This window comes from Somniosus microcephalus, chromosome 7, assembly GCF_052327205.1.
Source record: "Somniosus microcephalus isolate GS21.2 chromosome 7, FLI_Smic_1.0, whole genome shotgun sequence".
In the NCBI taxonomy this organism is placed as follows: domain Eukaryota; kingdom Metazoa; phylum Chordata; class Chondrichthyes; order Squaliformes; family Somniosidae; genus Somniosus; species Somniosus microcephalus.
This window is the reverse complement of record NC_140993.1, coordinates 200,773,097-200,787,879: the sequence shown is the minus strand read 5'-3', so window position 1 is coordinate 200,787,879 and position 14,783 is coordinate 200,773,097. Positions and strand designations below refer to the sequence as shown.

The 14,783-nt window shown below is 44.8% G+C and overlaps 1 protein-coding gene across 4 annotated transcripts in view; it reads left to right on the top strand.

Moving 5' to 3' along the window:
* Nucleotides 1-14,783, top strand: part of taf2 (TAF2 RNA polymerase II, TATA box binding protein (TBP)-associated factor) — a 170,745-nt gene that overhangs the window by 86,048 nt on the left and 69,914 nt on the right. For all 4 annotated transcript variants that reach the window (XM_085993331.1, XM_085993333.1, XM_085993332.1 and 1 more), the window contains one exon: nucleotides 13,108-13,247. In XM_085993331.1, coding sequence (XP_085849457.1) covers nucleotides 13,108-13,247 — 140 coding nt within the window. The remainder of the gene's footprint in view (nucleotides 1-13,107; nucleotides 13,248-14,783) is intronic.

The following is a 14,783-nucleotide window of genomic DNA, read 5'->3' as shown; positions in this document are numbered from 1 at the left end:
CCTCAGCAGAACCTCTTTCCTTGTCCTATCTATGTCGTTGGTACCAACATGGACCACGACAACTGGATCCTCCCTCTCCCACTCCAAGTTTCTCTCCAGCCCAGAGGAGATGTCCTTAACCCTGGTAACACAGCCTTCGGGACTCTCGCTCTCGGCTGCAAAGAACCCTATCTATCCCCCTAATGATACTATCCCCTACCACTACAACATTTCTTTTATCTCCCCCCACTTGAATGGCCCCTCGTTCCACGGTGCTGTGGCCAGGTTGCTCATCCTCCCTGCAGTACCTGTTCCTGTCCTCACAGGGAGTAAGAGGCTCGATCCTGTTGGACAAGAGCAAGGGCTGCGGCTCCTCCAACACTACCTCCTGGATCCCCGTACTTGCCTCACTCATAGTCACACCCTCCTGTCCCTGACCACGGAATACATCTGAATTAGTTAATCTAATTGGTGTGACTACTTCCTGGAACACAGAGTCCAGGTAACTCTCCCCCTCCCTGATGTGTCGCTGTGTTTGAAGCTCGGACTCCAGCTCATCAACACGGAGCCGGAGTTCCTCGAGCAGCCAACACTTACTGCAAATGTGATCACCGTGAACATCAATGGTGTCCACCAGCTCCCACATATTGCAGCAGTAACACATCACCTGCTCTGCCATTCTATGTCATTAATTTAATTTATTATTATTTTTAAATACCCTCTGCCCTGATTCTAGATGATGAATATCACACCTCTACTTAATTGAACTTACCAACTTATAAAGCTTTAAAAGGGAAGGAAAAGTACTTACGAACCAGCCAATCACCTACCAGCTTGGCTGTGATGTCACTTTTGAATTCTGACCTCCCTTTGGAATGTTGCTGTGGAGCCTGTTTCGGCTGCCTCGCCTCGCTGCTCCGACTCAACACCCGCTGCTGCTCCCGGCTGCCTCGACTGGGCCTCGCCTCACTGCTCCGCCTCCGCGATGTCTGCTAATCCTGAGACTATCCTCAAGCGGAACTTGCGATCTGTCAAGAATCTTCTTGATAGATCATCCGCATCCCTGGGAAAAGGGCCTCCGCAGGTGGAGAATTGCGCTATTTGCCCAACTTCTGCCTGCTGAATGCCCGTAAAATTCTTACGCCTGGTAAAAGCAGAATTTTTTAAAAATAGAAAAATAAAATGTTATCACTCATTTATACATTAAAAACCCTGTCCAATAAGGTAAGTTTATTTTTAGCCCCGTTAAAACATATAAATACTTTTTTCAAAAAATAAAATTGTTGTTTAAAATATTTAATTAAATTCCATTTTAATTAATTTTATATATGTAATTATTTTTATTTATTTCATGTGTTTGGTGTAATTTTTTAAGTGATCCCCATTCACACTTATGGGGATTCCGTATGTATGGAACTCCCATAAGTATGAATGGGAATTCTCTTCTTTTATTGGTTGGGCTGGCCCACGTGATCCCACATGCTTGCGAACCACATGCGCTCCTGGGATACGTAGGCCTCTGCCCAGGAGTGCAAGTCTCTGTACCTCCCGGACCACCAGCTAAATTCATAGATTTTTTTTGCAGGTCGACGGCATCCGCCCACAAATTTTGGGCCAATATCTCTTTATCTATACACAGTTATCCTCAACAAAATTCAACTAAATTAGTTAAGTTGAACTTGCTCTATACAGATTCATGCTGATGTCCCTGATTAGCTCATATCTTTCTAAATGTTCACTAATTTACTCCATATTATGGACACTAGTAGAGGGTAAATTTTCCAATTGTGCATTCCCAGTATTGAACTTCACCCACCAGAAGTATACATTGAGAGTTTGCGCTCACAACCAGTAATTTTCAACCCAAATTTAATGAAGATAATATTGTGGGCTATGTGAGCACGTTTACATGACGTGCTTTCCCGGTGGACGAGACTCCGTAATGTGAGTGCACAAGTTTTGTGCCCTCCTCTTCCAAAATTCCCTGTTCGAATCCCTTCAGTCCAGCTTCTGTGTTGCTCACAGCATCCAGACTATTCTGACCAAAGTCAAGAATTCCATCTTCTGTGACTGTGTCCATGATCAGTTAGCCCTTCCTATCCTCCTTGACCTCTGCAACCACTCATTTCTCTGCCAGCGCCTCTCCCCATCGTCCAGCTCTGAGAGACTATGGTTTCACTCTGGCCTGTCTGAATGCAGCCAGTGCATCTCCAGCAGTGGCTTCGCCTTATAGCTGCACAGTCACCTCCAGAGTTCCTCAAGAATCTATTTTCGGCCCTCTTTTCCCTTATCTATGTACTTCTCAAACTCAGGTTCCATACATGTGCTGATGACACCCATCCGTAGCTCTCTACCACTTCCATCAATGCCAACGGGCAGCACGGTGGCATAGTGGTTAGCACTGTTGCCTCACAGCGCCAGGGACCCGGGTTCAAATCCGGCCTCGGGTGACTGTGTGGAGTTTGCACATTCTCCCCGTGTTTGCGTGGGTTTCCTCCGGGTGCTCCGGTTTCCTCCCACAGTCCAAAGATGTGCGGGTTAGGTTGATTGGCCATGATAAAAATTGGCCCTTAGTGTTAGGGGGGATTAAATATGTGGGGTTATGGGGTTACGGGGATAGGGCTTGGGTGGGATGGCTGTCGGTGTAGGGGACCGGGTGCTAGGGTTTGGATGATCAGCCATGATCTCATTGAATGGTGGAGCAGGCTCGAAGGGCCAAATGGCCTACTCCTGCTCCTATCTTCTATGTTTCTATGTCTATGTTTCTATGATCACCTGTGTTGTCTGACTGGCTGTCAGCCATCAAGTCATAGATACGTCAAAATTTACTCCAATGAGACATCGAAAGAAAGAAAGACTTGCATTTATATAGCGCCTTTCACAACCACCGGACGTCTCAAAGTGCTTTACAGCCAAGTGTAGTCACTGTGTAATGTAGGAAATGTGGCAGCCAATTTGCGCACAGCAAGGTCCTACAAACAGCAATGTGATAATGACCAGATAACCTGTTTTACTGATGTTGGTTGAGGGATAAATATTGGCCAGGACACTGGGGATAACTCCCCAGCTCTTCTTTGAAATAGTGCCATGGGATCTTTTACGTCCACCTGAGAGAGCAGACAGGGCCTCGGTTTAATCCAGAAGACGGCACCTCCGACAGTGCAGCACTCCCTCAGCGCTGCACTGGAGAGTCAGCCTAGATTTATGTGCTCAAGTACCTGGAGTGGGACTTAAACCCACAACCTTCTGACTCCGAGGCGAGTGTGCTACCCACTGAGCCACAGCTGACGCGAGCAATTGGCCTGGAATTTGTGCATTGCCGCTGGCCCCAAAGTAAATTTCGCACAAAGATCTCGCGATCTCTGTCGAAGTTCGGGTTTTCCGACCTTCAATTCAAATCAACAGAGTTTAGTGGGGTTCCCTTTGTGCAAGCTGCTGTGACGTCAATAAGCTGTCTAAGCAGCCAATCAAAATGCACAATTCTCAGACAGCGAGCAAGGAAGTGGGTAAGTTCTTCAAATTCTAACTTCTTAAAAATGTTAGAGAGAGCAAAACAAAGACTGGGGCTCTCGCATAGGGAAAAGGCAAACCTGAAATAAAGATGAAAAAACTTTTTAAAAACCATTTTTATTAAAGTAACAAGTAATCGAAGTGTGACGTCACCAGAAAGCAGGTAAGTGGTTGGTGAGTATTTCTCGCTTCTTTTCCAAACTTGAGCGTCTAAATTTAACTGCCTTGGTGTAGATTAAAAGATATAAGTGTTCCAAATTTTAAAACTAATTAATTAATTGAGATGGGGGACCAGGCAATGTGGTGTTGTTGCATGTGGGAGCTCGTGGAGGCCATTGAGGTCCAGGGCGACCACATCTGCAGCAAATGTTGGCTGCTCGAGGAACTTCGGCTCAGAGCTGATGAGCTGGAGTCCGAGCTTCAGACACTGCGACACATTAGGGAGGGGGAGCATTACCTGGACACTATGTTCCAGGAGGCAGTCACACCCACTAGAATAATTACTTCCAATTTGGCCCATGGTCAGGGACAGGAGGGTGTGACTACAAGCGAGGCAGGTATTGGGATCCAGGAGGTAGTGGTGGAGGAGCCTCAGCCCTTGGCCTTGTCCAACAGGTACGAGATTCTTGCTCCCTGTGTGGACGAGGCCAGGAACTGCAGGGAGGATGAGCAAACTGACCACAGCACCGTGGTACAGGGAGCCATTCAGTGGGGGGAGCAATAAGAAATGTTGCAGTGATTGGGGACAGTATAGTGAGGGGGATAGATACTGTTCTCTGCAGCTGAGAGTGTGAGTCCTGAAGACTGTTGCCTGCCCGGTGCCAGGTTAAGGACATCTCCTCTGGGCTGGAGAGGAACTTGGAGTGGGAGGGGGAAGATCCAGTTGTCATGGTCCACGTAGGTACCAATGACATAGGTAGGACAAAGAAAGAGGTTCTGCTGAGGGAGTATGAGCAGCTAGGGGTTAAATTAAAAAGCAGAACCACAAAGTTAGTAATCTCTGGATTACTACCTGAGCCACGAGCGAATTTGCACAGGGTAAATAAGATCAGAGAAATGAACGAGTGGCTCAGAGACTGGTGTGGTAGAAATGGGTTTCGCTTTGTGGGGCACTGGCACCAGTACTGGGATAAGAGGGAGCTGTTCTGTTTGGATGGGCTTCACTTGAACCATGCTGGGGCTAGAGACCTGGCAAATCGAATAACTAGGGCTGTAGAGAGGGCTTTAAACTAAATAGTGGTGGTGGTGGGGGCGGGTGGAGGAGGATCCAGATGAGCGGGAAAATAAAAAGTCAATGAGAAATGAAAAAGCAATAGAGCAGGCTAGAGATGGGGGAAATAATAACCAGAGTGTGACGGGAAGGGACAGAATATTTAAAAATAAGAGTAACAGAAAAAAAGGCCAAAACAAGGAAAAATGGTAAAAAGACAAAATTAAAAGCTCTATATCTCAATGCACACAGCATTCATAACAAGATAAATGAGTTGACGGCACAAATAGATACAAATGGGTATGACCTGATCACCATTACAGAGACGTGGTTGCAAGGCGACCAGGGCTGGGAACTGAATATTCCAGGGTATATGATAATTCGGAAGGATAGAAAGAAAGGAAAGGGAGGTGGGGTGGCTTTGTTGGTAAAAGATGGGATCAGTGCAGTGGTGAGAAGTGGTATTGGCTCAGAAGATCAAGATGTAGAATTGGTTTGGGTGGAGATAAAAATAATAAGGGGAAAAAGTCCCTGGTGGGTGTAGTCTACAGGCCCCTGAACAGTAGCAATGCTGTTGGACAGAGTATAAATCAACAAATAACGGAGGCCTGTTTAAAAAAAAAGGTAGGGTAATAATCATGGGTGATTTTAATCTCCATATTGATTGGACAAATCAAATTGGCCATGGTAGCCTGGAGGAGGAGTTCATAGAGTGCAGCCGGGATGTTTTCCTAGAACAGTATGTAATGGAACCAACCAGGGAGCAGGCTATCTTGGATCTGCTACGATGTAATGAGACAGAATTAATAAATGATCTCATAGTAAAGGATCCTCTAGGAAAGAGTGATCATAGCATGGTTGAATTTCAAATTCAGTTGGAGGGTGAGAAATTTGTATCCCAAACCAGTGTCCTGATCTTAAACAAAGGCAATTATAATGGCATGAGGGCAGAACTGGCTAAAGTGGACTGGAAAAATAAATTAAAGGGTAAGAAAGTTGAAATGCAGTGGCGGACATTTAAGGAGATATTTCATAACTCGCAACAAAAATATATTCCAGTGAGAAAAAGATTTTAAGAGAAGGGAGCACCATCCGTGGCGAACTAAGGAAGTAAAGGATGGTATCAAATTGAAAACGAAGGCGTACAATGTTGCCAAGATTGGTGGGAGACCAGAGGATTGGGAACATTTTTTAAACCAGCATGGGTTACTAAAAAAATAACAGAGAGATGATGTATTATGAGAGTAAGCTGGCAAGAAACATTAAAACAGGTAGTAAGAGCTTCTACAGGTATATAAAAAGGAAGAGGGTAGCTAAAGTAAACGTTGGTCCCTTAGAGGATGGGAATGGGGAAATGGCAGAGACTCTGAACAAATATTTTGCATCTGTCTTCACTGTAGAAGACACTAACAACATCCCAATAATGGATAATCAAGGGGCCACAGGGAGTGGGGAACTAAAGACAATCACTATCACTAAGGAAATAGTACTCGGTAAAATAATGGGACTAAAAGATGACAAGTCCCCTGGACCAGATGGCCTGCGTCCCAAGGTCTTAAAAGAAGTGGCTGCAGAGATAGTGGAGGCATTGGTTGCAATCTACCAAAATTCCCTGGATTCTGGAGAGGTCCCAGCAGATTGGAAAACCACGAATGTAACACCCCTATTTAAGAAAGGAGGGAGACAGAAAGCAGGAAACGAAAGACCAGTTAGCCTAACATCTGTCATTGGGAAAATGCTGGAGTCCTTCATTAAGGAAGCAGTAGCAGGGCATTTAGAAAAACATAACGCAGTCAAACAGAGTCAGCATGGTTTTAGGAAAGGGAAATCATGTTTAACAAATTTGCTGGAGTTCTTTGAGGATGTAACAAGCAGGGTGGACAAGGGTGAGCCAGTGGATGTGGTGTATTTGGATTTCCAGAAGGCATTCGATAAGGTGCCACATAAAAGGTTACTGCATAAGATAAGGGCTCACGGATTTGGGGATAATATATTAGCATGGATAGAGAATTGGCTAACTAACAGAAAGCAGAGAGTCGGGATAAATGGGTCATTTTCTGGTTGGCAAACGGTAACTAGTGGGGCGCCTCAAGGATCGGTGCTGGGGCCACAACTATTTACAATCTACATTAATGACTTGGATGAAGGGATCGAGGGTAATATAGCCAAGTTTGCGGATGATACAAAGATGGGTGCGAAGCAAATTGTGCAGAGGACTCAAAGAATCTGCAAAGCGATATAGACGGGTTAGGTGAGTGGGCAAACATTTTGCAGATGGAGTATAATGTGGGAAAGTGCGAGGTTATCCACTTTGGCAGGAAAAATAAAGCAAACTATTATTTAAATGGAGAGAGATTACAAAATGCTACAGTTCAGAGGGACCTGGGGGTCCTTGTGCATGAAACCCAAAAGGTTAGCGTGCAGGTACAGCAAGTAATCAAAAAGGCAAATGGAATGTTGGCCTTTATTTCAAGGGGGTTGGAGTATAAAAGCAGGGATGTCCTGCTACAACTGTACATGGTATTGGTGAGACCACACCTTGAGTACTGCATACAGTTTTGGTCTCCTTATTTAAGGAAGGATATACTTGCATTGGAGGCAGTTCAGAGATGATTCACTAGGTTAATTCCAGAGATGAGGGGTTTGACTTATGAGGAAAGGTTGAGCAGGCTGGGCCTATACTCATTGGAATTTAGAAGAATGAGAGGTGATCTTATCGAAACATACACGATATTGAGGGGGCTCGACAGGGTAGATGCAGAGGACAGAGTCATAGAGTTATACAGCACAGAAAGAGGCCCTTCGGCCCATCGTGTCCATGCCGGCCATCAAGCCCTGTCTATTCTAATCCCATTTTCCAGCACTTGGTCCGTAGCCTTGTATGCTATGGCATGTCAAGTGCTCATCCAAATGCTTCTTGAATGTTGTGAGGGTTCCTGCCTCTACCACCCTTTCAGGCAGTGAGTTCCAGATTCCAACCACCCTCTGGGTGAAAAAGTTTTTCCTCAAATCCCCTCTAAACCTCCTGCCCCTTACCTTGAAACTATGCCCCCTGGCTATTGACCCCTCTACTAAGGGGAAAAGTTCCTTTCTATCTACCCTATCTATGCCCCTCATAATTTTGTACACCTCAATCAGGTCCCCCCTCAGCCTTCTCTGCTCTAAGGAAAACAACCCCAGCCTGTCCAGTCTCTCTTCATAGCTGAAGCGCTCCAGCCCAGCTAACATCCTGGTGAATCTCCTCTGCATCCTCTCCAATGCAATCACATCCTTCCTATAGTGTGGCGACCAGAACTGCACACAGTATTCCAGCTGTGGCCTAACTAGCGTTTTGTACAGCTCCATCATAACCTCCCTGCTCTTGCCTTCATTAGCCGAGTATCCCATATGCCTTTTTAACCACCTTATCTACCTGTCCTGCTGCCTTCAGGGATCTATGTACATGCACACCAAGATCCTTCTGTTCCTCTGTCCTTCCAAGGGTCCTACCATTCATTGTGTATTCCCTTGCCTTGTTAGTCCTCCCAAACTGCATCACCTCACACTTTTCAGGGTTAAATTCCATTTGCCACTGCTCTGCCCATCTGACCAACCCCATCTATATCGTCCTGTAGCTTGAGGCTTCCCTCCTCGTTATTTACCACTCCACCAATTTTCGTGTCATCTGCGAACTTACTGATCATACCTCCTACATTCATATCTAAATCATTAATGTACGCTACAAACAGCAAAGGACCCAGCACCGATCCCTGCGGTACACCACTGGACACAGGCTTCCGTCACAAAAACATCCTTCGACCATCACCCTCTGCCTTCTGCCACTGAGGCAATTTTGGATCCAATGTGCCAAATTGCCCTGGATCCCATGGGCTCTTACCTTCTTGACCAGTCTCCCATGCGGGACTTTGTCAAAAGCCTTACTGAAGTCCATGTAGACCACATCAACTGCACTACCCTCATCCACACACCTGGTCACCCCCTCGAAAAATTCAATCAAATTGGTTAGACATGATCTCCCCCTGACAAAGCCATGCTGACTATCCTTGATTAATCCTTGCCTCTCCAAGTGGAGACTAATTCTGTCCCTCAGAATTTTTTCCAATAATTTCCCTACCACTGATGTTAGGCTCACTGGCTTGTAATTCCCTGGTTGATCCCTACTATCCTTCTTGAATAATGGTATTACGTTAGCTGTCCTCCAGTCCTCTGGCACCTCCCCTGTGGCCAGAGGGGATCTGAAAATTTGTGTCAGAGCCCCTGCAATCTCCTCCCTTCCCTCACAGCAGCCTGGGATACATGTCGTCTGGGCCTGGGGATTTATCCACTTTTAAGCCTGCTAAAACCGCGAGAACCTCCTCCCTCTCAATACTAATTTGTTCAAGTATATCACAATCCCCCTGCCAGATTTCTATGCCTACATCGTCCTTCTCCATAGTGAACACAGATGCAAAATATTCATTTAAAACCTCATCTACATCTTCTGGCTCTACACACAGATTGTCCCTAATGGACCCTACTCTTTCCCTGGTTATCCTCTTGCCATTACTGTATACTTATAAAACACCTTGGGATTTTTCTTTATTTTGCTTGCCAGTGTTTTTTCATGCCCCCTCTTTGCTCTCCTAATTTCTTTTTTTAAGTAACCCCCTGCACTTCCTATACTTCTCTAGGGCTTCCACTGTTTTTAGTCCTTTGTATCTACCAAAAGCCTCCCTTTTTTTCCTAATCCATTCTTGTATATCCCTTGACATCCAGGGTTCCCTGGGCTTGTTGGTCCCGCCCTTGACCTTTACGGGAATATGTTGGCGTTGTATTCTCTCTATTTCCTTTCTGAAAGACTCCCACTGCTCTGATGTGGATTTTCCTACAAGTAGCTGATCCCAGTCCACTTTGGCCAGATCCTGCTTTTTCATATTAAAATTGGCCTTCCCCCAATTTAGAACCTTTATTTCCGGTCCATCTTTGTCCTTTTCCATGACCACCTTAAATCTCTCCGAATTATGGTCACTGTCACCTAATTGTTCTCCTACTGACACTTCTACCACTTGCCCAGCTACATTCCCTAGAATTAGGTCCAGTACCGCCCCCTCTCTTGTAGGACTTTCTATATGCTGGCTCAAAAAGCTCTTCTGGATGCACTTTAAGAATTCCGCACCCTCTAAGCCTTTCACACTCTGACTATCCAGTTAATATTGGGGAAGTTGAAATCCCCCACTATTATTACCCTATTATTTCTACACTTCTCTGAGATTTGCCTACATATCTGTTCCTCTATCTCCCCCTGACTGTTTGGAGCCTATCGTACACTCGCAGCAAAGTGCTTGCCCCCTTTTTGTTTTTAAGTTCTACCCATATGGCCTCATTAGAGGAACCTGCTAAGATATCATCCCTCCTTACAGCAGTAATTGACTCCTTAATTAATATTGCAACACCCCCTCCTTTTACACCCCCCTCTGTCTCGCCTGAAGATTCTATACCCCGGAATATTGAGCTGCCAGTCCTGCCCCTCCCTCAACCATGTCTCTCTGATAGCAACAATATCATACTCCCATGTGTTCATCAACACCTTCAATTCATCTGCCTTACTCGCAAGACTCCTTGCATTCAAATAAATGCCATCCAGCCTTGCCATACTCCCTTGTGCCGTTACATATTTGCTCTGCCTTCCAGGCTGACTTGTTTTTTCCTCTATATTTGGCTGTGCATCACTCCCTACTATAGCTCCACTCCGTATTCCATCCCCCTGCCAAGTTAGTTTAAACCCCCCTCAACATTACTAGCAAACCTCCCCGTAAGGATGTTCGTCCCATTCCGGTTCAGGTGCAACCCGTCCGACTTGTACAGGTCCCACCTTCCCCAGAAGCAACCCAGTGATCCAGGAAATTAAAGCCCTCCCTCCTGCACCAACTCTTTAGCCACGCATTCATCTGCTCTATCCTCCTATTCCTATACTCACTAGCACGTGGCACCGGGAGTAATTCAGAGATTATGAGGTCCTGCTTTTTAATCTGCTACCTAGCTCCCTAAATTCTTGTTGCAGGACCTCATCCCTCTTTCTACCTATGTCATTGGTACCAATGTGAACCACGACCTCTGACTGTTTGCCGTCCCCCTTCAGAATGCCCTGCATGAGGGGATGTTTCCCCTCATGGGGAAATCTAGAACTCGGGGGCACAGTCTCAGAATAAAGGGTCGCCCTTTGAGAACTGAGATGAGGAGGAACTTCTTCTCTCAGGGTCATAAATTTGTGGAATTCTCTGCCCCGGAGAGCTGTGGAAGCTGGGTCATTAAATACATTTAAAGTGGAGATAGACACATTTTTGCAAGATAAGGGAGCGAAGGGTTATGGGGAGCGGGCTGGGAAATGGCTTTGAGCCCTAGATCAGCGATGATCTTATTGAATAGCGAAGCAGGCTCGAGGGGCCAAGTGGCCTATTCCTGCTCCTATTTCTTATGTTCTTATGAAAGTTTCTTAAAAATTAAATTTTTTACTAAAATGGATAAATTTCACACTGCTCAAAATTCAAAGTAGTTTTTCAGGCCCATAATCTTTGTTTAGCAGTCAATATGCTGTTAAAACCCCAGTTACACCAAATCCCTTTTGGTCTAACTTTTACTGGTAAATTTAACTGTGTACTTACTGTGGAAGAGCTGACGTTTTTGTCAGTTTCCCTGATTTCAGTGATTACACTGATTGCCGGGAGTTGTGGAGGCACAATGCAGCCTGTATCGGAGCTGTGAATGACAGACTGCAACTTCAGGATTTACGCATGCGCCAAATCCCGAAGTTGCGGTCAGTTTCAAAGACGGAATAACAGCAAATGCTACCAGTTCGCAGCCATCTGGACCGCAAATTCCAGGCCAGTTTTTGGCCCTACCATAAGCTCCACCACTTTGCCATTGCCTCCATCCCCATTCCTGGCCACTCTTTTGGGCTGAACCAAACAGTACAAAACCTTCGCATTCTGTTTGACCCAGAGATAAATTTCAAACTCCACATCCTATAGGCCGCTAACACCACTTTGACGTCTTCAACATTGTTCACCTCCACCCTACTTCAGTCCCATCGTGTATCCATGCTTTTATCATCTCAAGACTTATTTTTCTCCAGTGTCCTTGTTGTTGGCCTTCCATCCTTGACCCTGCGTAAGTTCATTTCGCCTACCTCACTGAGCTGCGTTGGCACCCATCTGTCAACACATTGTATTTAAAATCCTTGTCTTGTCTTCAGATCTGTTTATAGCCTCATCCACACTATCTCTGCAATCTGTTCAGCCCTACAACTCTCGCCCCTCCCTGCAACTCCGATTCTGGCCTTTTGTTCATTCTTTCTTCTGCCCCACCCCCATCATCCCACCATTGGCAGCAGTACCTTCAATCATCTTGCCCCCACTCTCTGGGACTCCTTCTCTACCTCCATTGCTTTCCAGTTTTATAAAGCTTCTGAAAACCCACCTTTCTGAACAAGCTTTCGGTAACCTCTCCTAATTCAACCAAACCGTGCCTCGATATCCATTCATTGCTTATCCAATTTTTTTCCTGTTTTCCCCCTCCTCACTAAGTGCATTGGGACATTTTCTACATAAAGGCACATTATAAAGGCAATTGTTGTTGCCGCTTCAAAAATAATGCACGAACTGAAGGTGTCTAAAGGGAAATAATGTAGTCAGACTATACAAGTTGTATCCTTAATAAATAGAAGCTGGTCTCAAATTATGTGATTTGGAGCTGAGGACATTTAATAAAATGTGAACCAAGACAGGATGATCATGATTGGTCTGTTGACTACTTCTATATTGCATTGGAGGGGATGTTGGTTTCTATTGACCTACGCATTCCCACTTTTCATTCGCTTTTAACAACATGCCGCTCAGCAATGTGGGAAATTGACCTATAGTCTTTTATTGAAAACAATATATGAATAGTAATTAAATATAGCAATAAAGGTAATAACAGCATTTTTACAATAGTCATAGAAACTGCTGCCATAGATTTTTCTGTTGCTTTAACCAGTTAGTATAGCTAGAACCCATTTAATTGGGCTTGATCCTGGTACCTGTATTGTATTTCATTACATTTCTTTTAAAAAGAATCTCTCTCATCTTTGCTGACCATTTGTTACTAGCTGAGAGGATGGTGACGTGATCACTGGTGTCAGTCCAGCTGACAAGATATTTTAAGCAGTGTGAGCCAGACAGTAGCAGTCCCTCCCTTGCCCTGAGATGGAAAGTCTTGTTTAACCATGATTGGGAATAGGACAAATTTGCCTGGCTCAAGCAAGTCCATTTGAGTGCTAAGTGGCTCTAGATACACAATAACAGTTTTTCATTCAGTCCAGTGTTGAACCACCAAGAGCACAAAGGCTTCACGTTTTAAAAAATACACTACCCATCTTGTTTAATTTGCAGCTGCCTGAAAGCTATTCGGGTGCTACAGAAGAATGGCCATATTCCGAGTGATCCGTCACTCTTCAAATCATATGCAGAATATGGACACTTTGTTGACGTTCGCATTGCAGCTTTGGAAGCAGTTGTGGATTATACGCAAGGTATGATCTTGATGTGTGGATCCATAAGAATTTTAATATGGTGTGATGTTCTACATCTTCCCCTCCCCAACACAAAACATTACAAACCTTTGACAATGGAGAAGTTTACTATGTTTTATTTAATTATCCCACATGATTTTATCAGCTAATCACAAGACAGAAATCTGAACCTGTGATTGTGATTTGCGTGTGTTTATAAGCAAAAGATTGTGTAGGGCCCTAATTCTTTTTTACTCGAACCTTCTCCCACCACCCTCTTCTGTGCTCACCATTCACTACCACCAAATTCTCTAACTTTTCTTCTCAAACCTTTCACTACATCCTGTCACTTGGCTTTTACCACTCACTTGCCAAAACTCCCTGGATTCAGGAAAGGTCCGAGCAGATTGGAAAACTGCTAATGTAACGCCCTTATTTAAAAAGGGAGGTAGACAAAAGGCTGGAAACTATAGACCAGTTAGCCTAACATCTGTGGCTGGTAAAATGTTGGAGTCCATTATTAAGGAAGCAGTAACAGGACATTTGGATAAGCATAATTTAATCGGACAGAGTCAGCATGGTTTTACGAAGGGGAAGTCATGTTTGACAAATTTGCTTGAATCCTTTGAGGACGTAACAAACAGGGTGGATAAAGGGGAACCAGTGGATGTGGTGTATTTGGACTTCCAAAAGGCATTTGACAAGGTGCCACACAAAAGATTATTGCACAAGATTAAAAAATCACGGGATTGGGGGTAATATACTGGCATGGGTGGAAGATTGGCTATCTAACAGAAAACAGAGAGTTGGGATAAATGGTTCATTCTCGGGTTGGCAATCAGTGACTAGTGGTGTTCTGCAGGGGTCAGTGCTGGGACCCCAACTCTTTACAATCTATATTGACGATTTGGAGGAAGGGACCGAGTGCAACGTATCCAAGTTTGCTGACGATACAAAGATGGGAGGGAAAGCAGTAAGTGAGGAGGACATAAAAAAAACCTGCAAAAGGACATAGACAGGCTAAGTGAGTGGGCAGAAATTTGGCAGATGGAATATAATGTTGGAAAGTGTGAGGTTATGCACTTTGGCAGAAAAATCAAAGAGCAAGTTATTATCTAAATGGAGAGAAACTGCAAAGTGCTACAGTACAAAGGGATCTGGGGGTCCTGGTGCATGAAACACAGAAGGTTAGTATGCAGGTACAGCAGGTGATCAGGAAGGCCAATGGAATCTTGGCTTTTATTGCAAGGGGGATGGAGTATAAAAGCAGGGAAGTCTTGCTTCAGTTATACAGGGTACTGGTGAGGCCCAACCTGGAATACCGCGTACAGTTTTGGTTTCCATATTTAAGAAAAGATATACTTGCTCTCAAGGCAGTTCAGAGAAGGTTCACTTGGTTGATTCCGGAGATGACGGGGTTGACTTATGAGGAAAGGTTGAGTAGGTTGGGCCTCTACTCATTGGAATTCAGAAGAATGAAAGGCGATCTTATCGAAACATACAAGATTGTGAGGGGGCTTTATCGGGTGGATGCGGTGAGGATGTTTCCACTGATGG